This window comes from Podospora pseudocomata, assembly GCF_035222375.1.
Source record: "Podospora pseudocomata strain CBS 415.72m chromosome 1 map unlocalized CBS415.72m_1.2, whole genome shotgun sequence".
NCBI classification, from domain to species: domain Eukaryota; kingdom Fungi; phylum Ascomycota; class Sordariomycetes; order Sordariales; family Podosporaceae; genus Podospora; species Podospora pseudocomata.
This window is the reverse complement of record NW_026946364.1, coordinates 352574-364577: the sequence shown is the minus strand read 5'-3', so window position 1 is coordinate 364577 and position 12004 is coordinate 352574. Positions and strand designations below refer to the sequence as shown.

Here is a 12004-nt window from a genome sequence, read left to right as displayed (position 1 = left end):
CGCGACACTGCCACCGTTCTGCGCCGCGTCGCGCGTCGCGCAGTTCAGCGGCCAGACTCTGACCATGGGGCTGTACAGCAATGCGGCTGAGGGGGGGTCGGACGGCAGGACGTACGACGGCGCCTCGACGGCCGTCTGGGACCCGGCGCACAACACGATCTACGCGGCGGCGCAGACTTTCTCGTGGACCGTCTTCCACAAGACGCATACCTGCTTTGAGTGGAAGGACTGCAAGGATTATTTTACGTATTCGTATGGGAATACCATGGGGCCCGGCATCTCAGTGGCGACTTCGGAAGTAGGGGCCGACAACCCGAGCGAGACGTCGTCTTCGTCGACGGCGGGGGCGGCGGCGGTGGTGAGACGTGACGGGCGGGCTGGGCTGTCGGTCGTGATGGTTGTGGTGACGGTTGTATATATTACTGTTGGGGGGTTTGTTTGATGCCCCGATTTCTGGGGTATTTGTCTATGTCTGTGTCGATACTAGTAGATTTGTTCGTCACATGCCGAAATACCGAAGTCTTGTACAAACATGTCAGTGTATATGCTTCGAGCCATGAGGGAGGTGGACAAATCAGTCCGTTATCGGATCGGCTTAGATGTTGATTATATCTCTCGGCTCTTATCACCATGGCCGAGGTAGTTGGCTTGGTCGTTGCGGCAGACTCTCCCGCCAAAACTTGTTCGACCGTTTACAAACCCGCAGAACTGATGATTGAATTCAGCACCGAGGCTCCGGAAGTAGTGGAGGAAGAGATTATAAGCTACCGTCTGCTGTTGAAGACATGCTTCACTGCAATCCAGTCCGTCCGTATCTCTCTTAAGGAACGATGGCCACGAGATGAGTCTTCTTGCACTGCCGCTATAAACTTAGGTAACGTATATTATAAGCGAGTCGTACATATAAGCGAGTCGTACAGTCTCCACCACCCTACAACAACTATCCTCAATTGCAACATAACAACACTAGAAATCAACTCTAATTACATCAGAAACAGCCGAATCAGACGATTCTACAGCCTCCTGGCAAGTACGTGCATTATGGCCAGGCTTGCCGCATACAACACAGCATTGAACCTTTGTACGAGCACCCCCTACACCACTACCATCCAGCTGCGTTTCTTCCACTGCCTCCCCACCCACGGCCTTCTGGTCTAGTAGATCGTGTGCATCCTGCACAGTAAGTGATCCCAAGCCGCACACGTGTTTTTGGCTCTCCTGCGCTTGCTTAGTGCCTCGTTGGCAAGGTGGTACTGCGCGGCCAAGATGATAAAAAGGAGGGATGGCCCAACCGAGGGCATTAACTCCCTGGATTACCGTTGCCCATTCGCGGTTACCAGGCTGGGCTAGTTTCGCCTTACTAAGGCCGTCCGAGGTCGTAACTACCATGCCCGCGAAGATAATACCCATCATAAACCCAGTCTCGTCGAAGTTGTAGATATCGTCATCTACAATACCGTACTTAGCCTTAGTGTTCCGTACGAGCGCAAACCACTCGGCAATGACCTTTGGATCCTCACACTTAGCCCTCTGGTAGTCGTATCTACGCTTAAAACGCGTACGGAGCTGTGGCTGGCGTTTGACGAAGTTATGTGCCCAGAGCTTGCCAACGGGGGGTGCGTCGCGTACGCGTAGCAGTTGGTTGGCCATATCATCTACACTACGCAATCTTGGTGGAAAAGCTCGCGTACATAGCTCAATAATATATCGGACAATAGCTTCCTCTTCCGATTGAGTCAGCTTTTTTCGAATTGGGTGTTATATCGCGTCGTGCAGGCCGGCCGGCGCGTCGGTTAGAGAGAGTCATAGCTGGTACGTTGTAGAGCTTAGCTGCAGCTCGGAGGCTTAATTTTTCATTGATTCGAAGAGCCTCAAGGGCTAAGAGTATCCTGGCTTCCTTTGAAGTAGGAGGCATATTGGGTTGTGGAAAAAATTGATGTTAGGTGTAAGGAGGGCGCGTCGTGGTGGAGACTGTACTGTTACAACCTGCACCAGAAATGGATACAGACTGCAAGGCAGTACGCCAGAGGTGAATATGACAGGATAATCGAAGGTTGTGGCAAGCGTCTCAGACACGGGTTCACTGTCAACAACAGGTTGTTCTAACAAAGAGCTACTGAGAGTAGATTGTAGACAAATGAACTTGAATTGCTTGCATGAGGAATCAGATTCCTCGATACGGGGAGCGCCCGGCGCTCCCCCCTATTTATGTCAAGCTGTCTACATATATTTCTGAAGTATCTTTGTACCTTGCTCAGTGTGCTCAGTGGTCTTGGCCACTGATCAGACTGAGCAACTCCTGATTGGTTGCACGGGGGCTTGTGGGTCTTTCCATCCCTGGCCCAATGATTGGCTGAGGTGCCCAGCACCTCGGGTACCACCCAGTGGTTCCTGTATAGGGGTATTACGCTTGGGACGTAACACTAGGCCACTCTACGAGCACACTGAACTTGAAGAAGAAAAGGAAAAGAGAAAGAGAAGGTTTGACAATATGAGCCTCTGATATAGCTGGGCGTGATGGACAGTGCGCGGTGATAGAAGGTTCTGGAGTAGTGATCTGTGCGTTCTGGGAATAGCTTCATCAGGGCCGAGGGTTGCTGAGGTCCACGCCAGGGCTTAGGCCGTTACATATTGGTCGCTCGCTTATCATGTACGTTAGTTATAGCTTTGGTGAGAAATTCTGCCATCTCGCAAATCCCTGCGAAGCGTGGTGTTGATTTTATTGGTATGATCCTTCAGCACACGCTGCTCGTATTTCTTCTTAATTATACGAGATAGCTCCCATGATGATTTAGCTGCAGCCACCAAGCCCGCAAGAGCGGCAGCTGATGCCAAGGAACTAGGAAGATATGACGCCATATGTGAAAAAGTAAGGTGTTAGCTATGTAAAATAGAACTGTGGGTAAGTTGGGGAGTTAGTTAAGACCAGTAGCTGTTTTATATAGGGATTCACCTGGACTTTTATTCACAAATGATTCGAACTTAAACGGGTTAATGTGGACATTTCTGAAATCCAATATTAAGCTGACAGGGCCAGGGTGGCCTCGCTCGGTACCGAAACCCAGTCCCTCAACACACCCCACCCAAATCAACACACCCCACCCAAATCGGCAACGGATTTCCCTCGACCAGGAAGAACATCTAGGAGAGAGTTCGCAACACCACCACCACCACCACCGCTTTGTGCAACCTGTCAGGTTACTTTGTTCTGAATGTCCCCGCTGATACCGCATGTACTACAATAGAAATTTCCAAGTCTAGAGCGCCGTGTCGATCCGATGTCGAACATGGATCACAAGCCGATCGGAACAACGTCTCGGAATGCCGAGGTGCATCAACAGAGTTGGATCATGCTGTGGGCTCTTGGAGAGAAAACAAGAAGGTTGCCAAGGTAGTGTTCATCTTGTTCTCGAGGTGGGGCAGGTGTCTCCTTCGTCCAAACAGCTCAGCTAAGATACCCTGGGATTCAGACTAATATTGACCCCGACAAGCAAGAGCGCTGCGACGGTCGGGGAGAAAGTGGTGTGTAACTGATGCAGCATGCTGCCGACAGCATGTGAATGTCAATCCACATATAACCGTCCTGTGTAGTACCCGCCAATTTATGGCAATAAAGTCGCACACAAGACGTCGCCGGAGGTCGACCTCTATCTCGTAGGCCGTATTTTCTGGTGGTAGTATAGCGCCAAGAGATATCCGTTACCAGAATGTCTCGCCCCCTGACGGGAGCAGGGCTGAACCAGGGGGTCCCCGTTTTGGTTAGCGTGGCTTTAGCGAGTGCGGTGGTTGGCTCAGATCGTGCCACACCGCTCCACCTCTTCGGCGATAACCCGTTCATTGGGGATGATCGGAACCTGGAAGAATCGGAACCTCCCCGAATCCGAACTCTAGGGACGGCTCCGAAATTCCCAATTTACTCGAGGACAAAAAGTTCACTGACATCCTCGAAACGGTTCACCGGAAAACCAGCAGATACACCATGGCCAACACCACCGCCGTCGAGGAGCTCGACATTGTCATCGTTGGTGCTGGGCTCACGGGCATCAACGCTGCATATCGCCTCCAAACCCAGCTGCCCAATCACAGTTATGCGATTCTCGAAGCCAGGGATTCTCTGGGTGGAACGTGGGACTTTTGGAAGTATCCAGGCATCCGGAGCGACAGCACCATGGCATTATATGGCTTCCCATGGCGACCGTGGCCCTATGAGGAGAGCATGGCTGGCGCCAAAGCCATCAAGTCGTACATTGCCGAGTGCGCTGCTTCCGAAGGCATTGACAGGAAGATTCGGTATCACCACCGCGTAAAGGCTGCAAACTGGAGTTCTGAAGAGCAAAAATGGACGCTTCAACTGGAAATCACATGCGAGGATGGTGTCACAGAAGAGAAGCAGATCAAGGCGTGGTGGCTGCTTGCCTGCAGTGGCTATTACAGCTACGACAAGGTTTTGCCGCCTACCATCCCCGGGATCGACAAATTCCAGGGACAGGTGATTCATCCTCAGTTCTGGGACGAGAACCTCGACTATGCGGATAAGAGGATCATCGTCATCGGCTCCGGCGCCACAGCCATCACCCTCCTGCCTTCCCTCGCAGAAAAGGCCAAGCAGGTTACCATGCTACAACGCAGTCCATCCTATGTGCTCGCCCTTCCGAGAAAAGACAAGACGGTCAAGACCTTGTCTAAATGGATGCCGCGCAGCTGGGCTGTGACTATCAATTGGTTTCAGAGAATGTTTTTCGAGACGGTTTTTGTCCAGTTTGTTCTCAACTTTCCCAATGCCGGACGCAGGTTCGTCATCAGCGCCATGAAGTCACAGCTGCCAAAAGGGTTTGCGATCGAGAAGCACTTCAATCCCCGGTACAACCCCTTCGAGCAGCGCCTCTGCTTCTGTCCAGGTGCCGATTTCTTCAAGGCGCTGCACAAACCTGGCGTCAGCATTGTGACGGATGTCATAGACACCGTTACTATTGACGGCATCATCGTCAAGACTGGCGGCGAGAAGATTGAGGCTGATATTATTGTGACTGCTACCGGATTGCACATGGAGGTTTTGTCAAGCACGGCTGTGACAGTGGATGGGAAGCCTGTCAACGAAACCATGGGGGAGCGCTATGTGTGGAATGGGTGCATGATTGAGGGCGTTCCGAATGCTGGGCTTTTGACTGGGTACACCGCTGCTAGTTGGACGCCTGGCGTGGACGTGCGGACAAGGAACCTGATCAAGGTTATCAAGCACCAAGACAAGACAGGGGCTTCATCTGCCGCCCCTCACATCCCCGAGTCTAAGAGAGCCTCCATGCCAGCTGGGCCTATGATGACGCTTACTTCGACGTATGCACGGGCTGCGATGAAAAGGATGCCACTTGTTGCTGGTATTGGGCCGTGGAAAGCTGGAACAAACTGGGTGCAGGATGTGTGGGCAATGCTGTTTGGAAGTGTCAAGGACGGCATGAAGTATTCTTCTGGAGCCAAAGACAAAGCTATTTGAAGGGAGATTATGTGTCATTACTTGATATATGACCAAAGTTTGGTGAAAAGTTGATGGTATCAATTTATGCACAATGTCTTGAAGCCACATGTCACTCCAGCCTTTGGTGGCAGTGCTGATGCCCCGCCCCCGGATTGACAGAGGGGTGGCAGTACATCTACCATACCCCGTCAATGACACCAGCTTTACTTTCTCGACTCCACAACAACAACTTGACCTCAGTATCTGCCCAACTCGATCACCATGACTTATTTCTCAGATCCACCCCCTAGCATCGTCCCATCTCATATGCTAGCCTCTCCCGGGTTCGGTTTCGATTCTTTTAATAATGATTCCGATGTTGAGCTTCCACAACTCCCAGCACCACAGGCTCTTGTGCCAGCTCATGTCTCAACGGGAGGACAGGTCGGGATCCAGGGAAATCTTTCCTCCAATGTTATTCCGATCGGAAGTCATAAAAGTGGAATTGTCTTGTACAACGACGCCAATCTGCTAGGAGATGGCCAACAGCAATTGCTGTACTACTCAAAAAACCGTGCAGACAGAGATCGGAACAAACAAAGTCGTTCGGAACATAGAGGTGGTTACTCACGAACATTTAGCTCTGATAGAGGTATGTCTTGCAGCTCTCACTTTACCTTGTTCTTGACTTGCAACTTGTTGACGCAGTGATTTGGCAACAGCAACGGCCTATGCCATCAAGACAGCACGTTACCCGGTGCTTTACGAAATGGCGAGAACGCCAGCTGTTGCAAGGAAGGCGCTAGAAACATGGAAGAGGCAACCCAGTCAACCATCCATTCCAGAAGGGAGCAACACATCTACGGGCGGTCAAGAGCAAGCAGGTCCGTCGACTGCCCCGGTGATTAGGGATGCCAGGTCTATCGCCACCGCTTTGCCCCCACAGCACATGGCCTTTTCCAAGCCTGTTCTGGAAAAAACCCGCCGCGGGACTCGGTATGTTATCACCTGCGAACTCGAAAAGGCCTATCCAAACTTCCACATCCAGTGCGAATACATTTACCTCAACCAGCAAGAACGGGTCAACCATAGCTGGACGGACACACGCATCTCGCTTGCCAATATATCAACCAAGGAAAATCTCTGGGTTGTGGCTATGGAGCAGATAGGCTACAATGAAGCCTTCATCAAAGGGCTTGTTGGCGACGAAGAATATGCCCAACTCGAAAGCGTTGATGGGCCGGTAAAAGGACACGATAAATACTCTGGCCCATCATTTGTTGCGAAGGTGGCCAAGAAAATCACGATTCCAGAAGGATACGACTTGGGTAACATCTGGTGTGAAACAGCGGGATTTTACAGAATGAAAATCTTTGTCCCAAGCAAAGAATACAGGATGTAAAAGACATCCTTAGCTCACCATGAAATAATAAACAGACCTCCTTCGCCCTGACACCCAAGGTGTTTGCTCTCTCTTCACCTTCTAGACGCCAGAACCAAGTCGTGATCATGAACACCATCAATCTTCCCCAGCAGAAGTGAAGCAAGCTCGATCAGCGGCCCTATCAGCATGGTCATGGCGAGGATCTGACCAAAACTCCACTCCTCAAGACCTGGAGCCAGCGCGTTCCGCTGGATAGTCAACTCGAGCATCACAATCAGGTATATGGTACCGGCCAAATAGCTGATAAGTTGATACAGCGGCGGTTTGCTCTTGTTGTTCCCTAGATTCACATCCTGCGCTCCAAACACATCGTGGGGCACCTTGCGACCAAACATCGCATCAACAGCGATGCAGCCAACGAAAAGCAGCCAGCAGCCGAAACCCAGCAGCAAAAGAGAAAGCACAGCCACCAGCGTCCAGCGCAGACCAGGACTTGTTGCCGGGATATTCACCCCAAAGAGCACATACACCGTGGTGTTGTTGCACTCGGCCTGATCACCAAATGTCGGCGCGGTCGCAAACACATAGATCAGATATGCCAAGGAACCCGTCATGACCACCACGTAGAACGCCATAAAGACAACCCTCCGCACCACTCCCCCTGGGTATCGCCCACGAGGATGGGCGGAAAGGCCCACGATGCCAAGCAGGTGGAATACGCACAGGGCGTGGAAGAGCCCGAGCGACTGGGTGGCGGTCGTGATGACAGCGGTCAGGAAAAGGGCAAGGCCGGTGACGCCGAGGGATGATTCAATAGCGCCAGAGAGCTCGGCTGAGTTGAAGACGTAGCTGAAGATGTGGTATGAGAGCGCGAGCACGTATAACGACGCGCGGATCTGTTGGGGGTTAGTCACATAATGTGCAAGTATGGAAAGGAAAGATGAACTTACCCCTACTCCGACCACATCTGGATTTGGGTCGATAAGACATTGCTCTTCTGCGGGATTGCTTTGCTCCATTGTGTCACATCACGCTGCCATAACAGAGATATGGCAGTTGAGTGGGCGTTTTGGCTGTTTTCACAGCCTGAGGTCTATGGACGCACGGCAGGCAGAAGAGTGGCTGAGTCTTGGCTGGAGTTCCCGGCCGATGCTACCCCTGTCGAGATTCGGTGAGAGGGGAGAGGGGCACCCTGCCCACAAAATAATTGAGGCACTCAAGTAAGTTACCTAACCCATATTATACTATGTACTAAACCTCAAGAGTAAGGTTAATAGGCCTTTGAATAATGTTTTAAGGCTTGTTAACTATCTTTGAAGGCTTATGAACTATCTTTTAAAGGCCTATAAACTATCTTTAAAGGCCTCTGGACTATCCTTCAAGGCATGCTAACCTACTTTAATGTCTCAACTATTTTGTGGCGAGGGTGTGGGGATGTTAATTTCAGGGGACCGAGGCAGTGCACAGCTAGGGGTCCTGTTGACCGTTAATTTATTAGTGCTTGGAGTAAGACGGAGGAATTCGTAACCCATATGAGGCTGAATATCGTAGGGATGAGGACTCAGGCATATTGGTTGAACATCGCGCTTGTTCGCGGTTGATTCAACTTTCAGAACTAACTCTTCGTTGGAAAGGAAACCCTCAGCGACCACACTGTCGCGATTCGTTTGCTTTGACCAGCAAAAATGAGTTTGGGTATGTGATTTTCTCTGAGTCTGTTTTGTGCTTCCTACCTACTAACTCCATACAAAGCCACTAGCCAGTGCGTATACAGCCAGATCCAACGGTACTCCCTCCGCCGGCAAAAGCCACGCGGTCTAGAAGAGCAAGTGGCCATCTTTGTCGCCACTCGCATCTTTGATGTCGGCCTCACAACAGCTGCAGCCGTTGCTGCGGCTGCGGCGGGCGCAAATGCCATGGGCGTCCCATTGACGTCGGACATGCTTCGACATGCCGCCATCGGGGGAGCCATCAAAGCGGCCGCTATGGCAGTCGCTGGACTGATTATGCTGGCGCCACAAAACACGCCCTTGATTGTGCTAATGACATTGTTGGGAACTTCAATCGGATCCAACGCTCTCGCAGTGGTAGCAGTAGCCAATCGCATATTTGGGACTGGTGAGCCTTTCCCACGCCGTACAGCAGAGACAAGAGGGAAGGCTAACTTGTTGCTCAAGATCAAGCTCCAAACCAGCTCATCATCGCAGCTGTTGTAGCATCCATACCTCTGTCATTTTGTTTCGTCTACTACTACGGAGGTGCTTCAGCCTGTTGCTTCACGTTGGCTAGGTGGTTGAACAATGCTAACAAGTTGATCAGCGTTTCGAGTACCAATCACATTCACCTCGATCGCTTTCGACGTCCTCGGCGCCTACACTTTCGTGAGAATGGCCGAGAACCTAGGGCACCCCATCTGCCCACCCCGTCCAGCATTGGTGGCTGGCGCCGTGTTTGGGGCAGTCTTCTCCGGAGCAATCACTCTACTTGGCTGCTGTGTCATCGGAAAAAGCAGGACCATACCCATCTCAGACTTTTCAGGAAACGGACACGCGAGCGGATCCGCCCTCACGACATGCTGCGGGAACCGTGTGTATGTGAACGTCCAATCAACCGAGTACGCCAGGGGTCAGGGAGTTGTAGGGTCTAGGAATACCTTCACCAACGGAACTATCTACAACAGCGCCCATGGGATTGGTGTCTATTGGGATCCGGGAAGTGTCCATGGTGGTCTTACATTCAACACCCACTCTACTCGGGACTGCACGACAAGTACTGGGACATCCAACATGACCAGAATTGTGATGGCTTGAGCAAGGTAGATCTGTCATGGATTTTTTGTTTCTTTTTCATTACAAATCACCAGTGCCTTTTTAGTCAAACCTCTTTTCCTGCGTCTCCCTTAGATGGCGGAATCTGTTAGGCCAGACACCCTGCTTCCCAGGCCCCAGAATTCCATTGGGATCGATTGCATCCTGTAACATGTTGGCATCCATTCACAGCTTCAGAACCATCTCAGAGACTCACCTTGATCTTCTCCACAAAGCGGTTGTAGGCGTGATTGTTGAAGTCGTTCAAATGGGCAATGAGATCTGTTATTGTCAGCCGCCTTTGTCCCCCCCAGCAAAGACAGACAAGCTCACCCATGTGGTTCACATGCCCCCTGTACATCCCATACCCTCTCTTTTTTGCCTCTTCATACAGCCCATAATACAACCTCTCCATCTTTTCTTTCTGCGTCTTGTCTGTCTGGTCCCAAGTAAACATATTCATCAACACAACATGCCTCTCGTGCATAAAGAAATCCGCCATCAGCTCGACCCCATTCGCCTCACAAATCGGCTTGCTAACCTCCATCCACTCCATCAGCAACTTCCCATTCGACGGAATAATCGGTGCATAATCCCCATGCGCCGCCTTGCCATCCTTTTTCTCCTTCGAAATCGGCCAGTTGATCAACGGTAAACTCCACAGACTCGGAATCCCCACAAACATCTGCCCGTCTTGATCCGGCACCATCGTCGCATCCAACCTCCCGTCCTCTCCCGGATGGGCATACAAATTCCCCGCTATCGTCCCCGTCGGCGCCCTTCTGGCAAGCACACTCTTGATCTCCTCAAACTGCGCCTCCACAATCCTCTTCGGTCCGTACAACCCCCACCGCGCATACCAGTGCCCAAACCCCGTCTCCTGCCTCAGCTCTTCCAGCCTCCAATCCGGCACCGGCCCTTCCCCCGTCCAGTAATCTTCCCTCCGCCCCATGATGCAAAGCGTCTCAATAAGACTGGTAAACCACACGCACGACTGCACCGTCCCGTTCCTCTTCATCTCCCCAAACACATCCACCATCACCTCCAGGTCGGTAAACAGCGGCATGCTAAAACTGCAGCACATGTACGCCTGCGGCTGGGGGGTGAGCCACAGACTCATCTTGGTCACGACGCCCAAGTTTGATTGGAAAAACAACCCCTCCAGCGAAGGACCAAACGTAAACTTGGACAAAAACGCAGACGGAGAAGAGGAAATCCCCCACTGTCCCGTCCGCACGACATCACCGTCCGGTAACATGACTTCGATCCCAGCTACGCATTGATGGTGAGCGTAATTCATCCCGAAGCCCATCCCTCTATCTACCGTCTATCTCGGCGTCAGCAACACACATGGACTCAGGGGAGAAAGGTGACTCACATTCCCGATGACACTCCCCCACCCTAGACTCGGCGTGCTAGGCCAGACCTTCTTCTTGTGCTCGACGCAGTACTCGTACAGCTGGATGAAGGTGACTCCAGGCTCGACAACAGCGTAGTGGTACTCGTCGTTGACCTCAATGATCTTGTCTAGCCTGTGGAGGTCAAGAGCCACCGAACCGTTCACTCGGGGAGCGGGGCCGCCGTAACCGAGGTTCTTGCCGCGGGAGAAGTGCCAGAGTGGGATCTTGTACTTGTTGGCTACTCGGAGGACGGAGGAAAGTTGGTCTGTTGATTCGGGGCTGGTTTAGGGTTCAAGATTAGCGATGGAAGAGATAGAGACGGAGGAGGGTGAAAGGGTTAATGTGATACTGCGTTAAATGAGGTAGAAAAGGACATACCAAACAGCCGCACTGGGCAGCTTGCGCTGGGAAGGGTCATGCTCATGGACATCATACGGATCAATGTAATCAGACAGTCCTTCCTTGACAAAAACCGATTCCTCGCCTGCGATGGAGAGGAACTCGGAAATGGCAGAATCAAAGTCGGTTTGGCCAACGCCAGGAGGCAGTGGAATGGGTGTTATCGGGTGTCGAGGAGCACGCTCGTAGGTCTGCTGATGGGCAGCCTCGTAGTCTGGGTGAGGGTAGGTTTGGGGGTGTGTTATCGACATTGCTTCAGTGTCAAATACTCCACTGACAAGAAGCTGGATTTTGAATGAACCAGTGACTTTCAGGATGGTGAAGCGTTAAGACTTTATCAAAAACTCCTGGGTGCTGCGGGGAAGCCGATTTACCGGCGGCTCAGTCAGTCAGACAACTTGATGATTCGAATGGTTGGTCCCATTTCCTTGCATAGATATGCCATGAGATCCGCTTCAATTCTCCAATTCGGCCATACAAATATCAGCCGTGTCAGACTCATGGTCACCATGCGGGGTCTCTTGTCACTTGTATGGGGTTTGTGTAACAACTCATAAAGTGC

General features: G+C 51.7%; 5 protein-coding genes across 5 annotated transcripts; 3 read left to right on the top strand and 2 right to left on the bottom strand.

Annotated features, from left to right (window-relative positions):
• Positions 1-3979: 3979 nt before the first annotated feature.
• QC762_101140 (uncharacterized protein) lies at positions 3980-5491 on the top strand (the record flags this gene model as incomplete). The annotated part of the gene is made up of 1 exon (XM_062884493.1): positions 3980-5491. One exon carries the CDS (start codon positions 3980-3982, stop codon positions 5489-5491), a length of 1512 nt encoding a protein of 503 aa, XP_062747325.1.
• Positions 5492-5734: 243 nt separating this feature from the next.
• Positions 5735-6854, top strand: QC762_101130 (uncharacterized protein; the record flags this gene model as incomplete). The annotated part of the gene is made up of 2 exons (XM_062884492.1): positions 5735-6104; positions 6175-6854. 2 exons carry the CDS (start codon positions 5735-5737, stop codon positions 6852-6854), a joined length of 1050 nt encoding a protein of 349 aa, XP_062747324.1.
• Positions 6855-6888: 34 nt separating this feature from the next.
• Positions 6889-7989, bottom strand: QC762_101125 (uncharacterized protein). Its single transcript, XM_062884491.1, has 2 exons — positions 7787-7989; positions 6889-7732 (listed from the first exon to the last, which is right to left on the bottom strand). Exons 1-2 carry the CDS (start codon positions 7853-7855, stop codon positions 6929-6931), a joined length of 873 nt encoding a protein of 290 aa, XP_062747323.1. The 5' UTR covers positions 7856-7989; the 3' UTR covers positions 6889-6928.
• A 76-nt stretch (positions 7990-8065) lies between these two features.
• QC762_101120 (uncharacterized protein) lies at positions 8066-9801 on the top strand. The gene is made up of 4 exons (XM_062884490.1): positions 8066-8531; positions 8589-8954; positions 9014-9094; positions 9156-9801. The coding sequence occupies exons 1-4, from the start codon at positions 8522-8524 to the stop codon at positions 9644-9646; spliced, it is 948 nt and encodes a 315-aa protein (XP_062747322.1). The 5' UTR covers positions 8066-8521; the 3' UTR covers positions 9647-9801.
• Positions 9611-11693, bottom strand: QC762_101110 (uncharacterized protein; the record flags this gene model as incomplete). The annotated part of the gene is made up of 5 exons (XM_062884489.1): positions 9611-9808; positions 9861-9925; positions 9977-10970; positions 11022-11322; positions 11422-11693. 5 exons carry the CDS (start codon positions 11691-11693, stop codon positions 9707-9709), a joined length of 1734 nt encoding a protein of 577 aa, XP_062747321.1. The 3' UTR covers positions 9611-9706.
• Positions 11694-12004: the final 311 nt, after the last annotated feature.

Coding starts and splice junctions, on each gene's coding strand:
- QC762_101120 (XM_062884490.1), top strand. Junction 8,955..9,013: donor CAATCGCATATTTGGGACTG/GTGAGCCTTTCC, acceptor TTGTTGCTCAAG/ATCAAGCTCCAAACCAGCTC. Junction 9,095..9,155: donor TTTCGTCTACTACTACGGAG/GTGCTTCAGCCT, acceptor CAAGTTGATCAG/CGTTTCGAGTACCAATCACA.
- QC762_101125 (XM_062884491.1), bottom strand. CDS start 7,855: ATGGAGCAAAGCAATCCCGCAGAAGAGCAATGTCTTATCGACCCAAAT. Junction 7,733..7,786: donor CAGATGTGGTCGGAGTAGGG/GTAAGTTCATCT, acceptor AACCCCCAACAG/ATCCGCGCGTCGTTATACGT.